The sequence below is a fragment of the Lottia gigantea genome (genome assembly GCF_000327385.1).
Source record: "Lottia gigantea unplaced genomic scaffold LOTGIsca_75, whole genome shotgun sequence".
Classification (NCBI taxonomy): domain Eukaryota; kingdom Metazoa; phylum Mollusca; class Gastropoda; family Lottiidae; genus Lottia; species Lottia gigantea.
Window position 1 is genome coordinate 848,353 of NW_008710508.1, and position 5,995 is coordinate 854,347.

At 33.8% G+C, this 5,995-nt stretch overlaps 1 protein-coding gene across 1 annotated transcript; it reads right to left on the minus strand.

The window, feature by feature from the left end:
- Nucleotides 1-3,630: 3,630 nt before the first annotated feature.
- On the minus strand, nt 3,631-5,366 carry LOTGIDRAFT_150994 (hypothetical protein). Its single transcript, XM_009066328.1, has 3 exons — nt 5,349-5,366; nt 4,257-4,545; nt 3,631-4,031 (listed from the first exon to the last, which is right to left on the minus strand). Exons 2-3 carry the CDS (start codon nt 4,536-4,538, stop codon nt 3,903-3,905), a joined length of 411 nt encoding a protein of 136 aa, XP_009064576.1. The 5' UTR covers nt 4,539-4,545; nt 5,349-5,366; the 3' UTR covers nt 3,631-3,902.
- Nucleotides 5,367-5,995: the final 629 nt, after the last annotated feature.

Below are 5,995 nucleotides of genomic sequence, written 5' to 3' on the forward strand. Positions count from 1 at the left end.
TAGCGCCATAGTTGAGGCAATGTCAAGGTTGGCGGAAGAGACAGATTGACCCTAAACAAACCGGAGACATTCAAACCTGATTAAAGATTTTGGGTAATAAGATGTCCCTTTTCCATCAATATTACACGAAAAAGCACAATTGCAGTCTTAACGGTCTTAACTGTTGGTAAAAACAAATACAATTTAGACATGGCAACAGGCATGCCGATCTGTCTGGAATGGATGTCTAGGGCGAATTGGTCCTATGTGTCAAGGTCAGATTAAAGTTCAATTTTATAACATCAACAAGTTAAAAGTGACATTCACCGAGTTGTTTGTTGATAGTGTCTTTTGTCTTTCCGTTAATATGAATACACTTACTAAAAGATCCTTGATTAAAACTTGTCAAACGTTATTGCGTTTACATGCAGGACCTCGTATATTTATCAGAAGGTATGAATAAATATTATACATAATATAGAAGGGCCTAAAATCCTAAATCTAAATACAACTGAGACAACTGTGGTGTTTAGACCCAAGGCATTGAATTGAGAGACAGGATGTTTCGGTCTCACCTGAGTCTCGTCCTGAAATGATTTTTATTTGGAAATACAAGAGAAAAATGCTCATTCCAAAATGTAGATCTACGTAATTTTCACTGGTCATCTTGGAGGGCAGTGTTTTTATTAAAAAATATTATATTATATCCCATTCTGTAAACCTGAACTTTAAAACAAATGGCATGAATTTGAAATTTTTATTATTAATATTTGTAAAAGAAAACAGAATTTCAATGAAATCAGGCTTAGTATAGCCTAGTGTAGGTCTAGGATGTACAGGGTGGTTGGCTAAACAGAACTTACTCAGAATTAAAATCTGACATCCAATTCTCTTACAATTAGCCTAAACAAATTGATCTCGATTGGCACCGAATTGAGCTCTTACTGTAAGTGAAATATAAAGATGACAGTATCCCTTTTAAGTATAAGAAAATTTCATTTATTTACATACTGTATCAAACATCATTCTTCAATTATTTTTATTTTCAGTCAAGTTTTAGTGGGTAGTAACAGAAGTAAATCAGATGCCACTGAAGAAGGTGAACCAATAAAATTTACTGAAAGTAAAGCTTTTTATCATAAACCAGTTAATAATATAGTATCTCAAAGTAGTATGAATAGACCAGTGACAGATATTATCTCACTTTATATATCATTTCTAGTATTGAGTGTTTATTTATACTATCGTGAAGAGAATGACTTGGATGATCAACTTTCTAGAACTCTTGATGAAACTTTAGAAGAACATGGCTTTAATACAGATGATTTGAAAAAAAAGTTAAAGACTTCAAAATAACTTAAAAAAATACTTTTCAATCGTGGATGATATCTAGGACCCAATCACAAAAATATCTTACTAACAAAATGTTAATTATAAGATTTGAATGACATAAATAAAAAGAGACTTGGGATAAGTGTAGTTGTTTGAGAAATGAGGAAAATTTTCTTCTAATATTCTTAGTCATAGCTCGTCATCAATCTTAGCCTTGTGTATCTATAATTATCTGTGTTTCAAAGTTAAAAAGACAAGTCACTTTTCCAATATTTTCCATTTTGAAAATCTGTTAATGTACACAATATACTCAATCATCCTGTCACACTTTTTACAGCTGCAGCGAAGATATCTGGGTGTCAAGACTTTATTTACCTCAAGTTCCAGGGGTAAACTTGTGAACAAAATAAATATAAAGTGAAGTTTCTTGTTTGAGGTTTATTGAAGGAATTATGCATTGCATAGGACAGTGGTTCTGAAGACATTATATTTAAGACCCAAATCAACCTCTGAAAATGGTAATTCCGCCCCATTAACTTTTCTTCTTGCAACTAGTGAAAAACTGAAAATTGACATCAGCAGTAGCATAATGACATGACTGGCCAATTAAAGTCAGCGATGCCACTGTAGAGGTTATATTACGTAGAGGTTATATTACGAATGGATCTCATCATCTTTTCAGTCTTAGTTATATATTCTGGGAAATGTGTGTGAATATATGAATAAAAAAAAATATTTAATAGGGCCTATCTGTATTTTTTATTATCTCTGCATGTTAATAGTGTATGAATGTGTATTAAAGGGATTGTTAAGGCTTGGTGACACAACTTGAACCATTCCAATTTTCAGACTTATGTGAATCTTTCAATTCCACAAAAATTAAGTGTTTTATGACACCACTAACTGCTAAATTTGCATTTAATTCAAGAATGCAACCAAGTTTTAGTGGAATTGCTGGAACCACAGATTTCTGATTGAAAAAAAAAAATGAAATGAATGGAGTTTTACGTCCTACTTTTCTGCACCATGTGGGCTAATGAAGATGGGCAACGCCATGTAGGGTGCATTTTGCCAGGACAGCGGCATTAGCCTGCTATTTTTCGATTTCCAACTGTCGAGGGATCTTTTACGCGCACAGCCTGTAGCACACAGGGCCTCGGTTTATTGTCCCATCCGAATGACTAGACGCTTTTTCCATGTCAGCCCCTCGTACCTGCATCACTGACAGGGGGAAACCGGGTTGAAAAATCCGAAGGTATTGTCTCGGCCTATGCCGGAATTGAACCCTGGACCCTCAGGTTAGCGATCAAGCGTCTAACTCAAGGAGCCACCGCGGCTCCCAGACGTCTGGTTGAAAATTGGAATGGTGCACAAATAATGATAAACCTTTGTAAATACAGACTTCTTTGATAAATTTGATTAGTTCGTAATTATAGTATTCCATTTTTTTTCCTGCTGCCCCAATCCCACATCTACTCTTTCCGAATTGCATTTCACACAGATTGTACAGTATATGAGTAAGCTGAATAAAGAGGGTAGCTTGCCAGACAGTAATACACGCCTAATCACGGCCTCAGGCGAATCTTCAGAGAGCATTCTATGCTTTCCCTGGTATACCAAAACCCATTTCTTATGACTGGTTGTTAAATTTTCCTGATAATTACAAAATGTTGATGTATGCCAGCTTCATAAAATCAGTGTTGGATTCTTTACACCCTAGCAATGCATTGCAAGGTAATGTCACACATAGTGGCCTCAAGTTCTGATCTAGTCAGCTTGTGAGCAGTAATAAGATAGTTTAGAGATTTAAGTAGAATCAGCCTTGAGCGGGAATGATTATCAAAATCACCTATTAATCTAATAACATTGTAACAGTAATCTCATCTCATTACAGTTGGATATCCAAGGTGACTCTGGTACACACAAATCTGTGTTGCAATACATACAGTGGTGGTTCTTGTAAATTTATGGGAACTTGATGTATCATTGCCAGCAAACAAGGCCTGACAATGCCATGATCTTAACATTTCATGAAAAGCTGGATAAGGGGAAGAAATAATATAAAAAAGGTTGAGTAAGCATTCCTTTATTTTCTACAGCCAAACATTATCAGTTGATATGTGTCCATCTAGCCGAAACCATTTTTAATGTTATAAAATAAATATATTTCCTAAGGGAATTTCCATGCTGTATGGAGGCTGCCAATCGTTTATGAAAATGAGGACAAATTTATGTAAGTTTTTAAAAATACTCAAGAGATCAGCTTACTATAATGATGATAAAATGATTATTTACAATGAGATAAATGAAACTAAACCATGAGGGACAAACATGAACCTACAGATATTTATTTAACGATAGATGATGCTACATTAAAAACACAGATTATGGTTAAAACTTAAGAAAGGTAAAGATCAGTCTTGGTCACAAGAGAAGTTGACAAGAAAATAAATAGATGACAAAACATCACTGTAAACTTAGAAAATAATGTCTGATGAAATAATTATAAAATGTTCACACCATCTATTATGAAATTGTAAAATCACATTGAAAAACAATGATGTCTTTGATGTCTGATGAAGAGGAAATTTTTATGCACGTTCACCACGAATACGTCTGGCTAACTGAATGTCTTTAGGCATAATAGTAACTCTTTTAGCATGGATAGCACATAAATTGGTATCTTCAAATAATCCAACAAGATAAGCTTCACTGGCTTCCTGCAAAATGTTAAAAAAATAACAATCAAATTAGGGAACCATGGATTAGGATGTTAAATAGGTACAAGTGACATGCACAAAAAGTTCTCTGCAAAAATAAGAGAAAGGCAAAATGTAATATAGGTGTAAAATGTGAACAAACAACCTACATGAAATTTATCAAACAAAAACAGTTTAAACTTTTCATTTTTCAGAACAATAACATCAATTATTATATTAAGTTACCTGTAAAGCACCAATAGCTGCACTCTGGAATCTCAAATCTGTCTTGAAATCCTGGGCAATTTCTCTTACTAATCGTTGGAAAGGTAATTTTCTAATAAGCAACTCAGTAGATTTCTGGTATCTTCTAATTTCTCTCAAAGCTACAGTACCTGGTCTGTACCTGTGTGGTTTTTTGACACCACCAGTAGATGGAGCACTTTTACGTGCAGCTTTAGTAGCAAGTTGCTTACGAGGAGCTTTACCTCCAGTTGATTTTCTAGCAGTTTGTTTTGTACGAGCCATCCTTAATCTGAAATTGAAATGTGGTAAATTTATACACACGGTTTGTTTTAAAAGATTTCAGTGTACTGTCTGACTAAATGGAGCTCTGAATTGACTTTTCATTTCATAAATATTCAAAATACTCTGACTTAAAATTGCTCTCTGTACCATCATTTTTACAATTGATATTTTAATCAGTGGTTAACATTTTCATCATCAACCCAACGACAATCTAAGACTCTCACTAGTAGGAAAATATTGTCAAACTTCAATTCAGAAAACAGCATTGTCAGAGAGAGAATTTGTTACTAGTTTTAGTCAAAGTAAATTTATGAACGTACTTCTTAGACTCGCATACCATTCATAAAAACACAACTCACAAAATCAATATCTGTGTATAAATGAATGAGCTTAGCTTCATTGACTTTTTTCAAAATCTAAATTGAACTTTGTGAAATAGGTCAGGTCATGCGTCAGGAAAAATCAAGTCTTCCGCCATTTCTATTAATAGCCAATATTTCCGCCATAGAATAATCATTGAAGAATTAGAAGTCATCAGTATTAAAGTTGTAAATTTCCTCAATTTATGCTACACTCCTTACAGCTTAAGTAAAAATCGTATTCTAAAAATTAACCGCAGACTTTTAATTTCATAACAAAACACAACATGGATGCCGCCATTTTTTCTGACATCACTTCATCATACAAACTCTGGGCTGTCGACCAAAGATTTCCTTTTCTATACACTTAAATCGATAATATTGCGTTACATTTGGACTGATCATGAAACTATTTTCATTCTAAATCATATAAATATCCTTTCTTACTCACTTTCAATTTATTCTTCTGGGTCAGTTAGATTCTGAGGTAGAATAATTTGCAATTTACCGCACAATTCGCTACGAACTCTGGTAATGAATAGTATTTGGTATGTCGCTTCAAGTCATTGGTTGTGGCATTCACAAAGATCTCGGCTATGATTGGTCAAAAACGGGATACGGTGATTGGACAAAAAGACACTATTTTCTTGAATATGATTGGCCGTTATTCTGAGCATTTGATTGGATAGTTTTCGATCCTATTTTTCTGCATTACCTTGTAGCTACTGACTGTTGTGATAACAAAATTATTCATTCATACATTCTTTTCTCTTATCCGAGAAATTATTCATTTAAATATTCCCGTATTGTTTCCTTTTAGATAGAATCGAAGACCTTATTCCAAATTTTCGCTCATTATTTTGAATTTTACACGGGTCAATGACACAAAATGATGCTAGGCTTTAGACTGTAGTACGTCTTTAAATTGGCATAAAATTTAATTATATCACAAATTCCCAAAAAGGGGAAACCAATTAAAACTATTATTGTCCTGTTATTTGACGTTTCGGTTCTCGATCACATCTTATTCATAAAATCTAAGTTTTCAAGAATGGTCAATATACGTGTCATCAGTAAACTTACCTGGTGTCATAAAGT

Bases quoted from the DNA above. Each gene is read 5' to 3' on its own strand.
- LOTGIDRAFT_150994 (XM_009066328.1), bottom strand. From the start codon at position 4,538: ATGGCTCGTACAAAACAAACTGCTAGAAAATCAACTGGAGGTAAAGCT. The intron at 4,032-4,256 runs GTAACTTAATAT...AACATTTTGCAG, and splicing joins CAGCTATTGGTGCTTTACAG to GAAGCCAGTGAAGCTTATCT.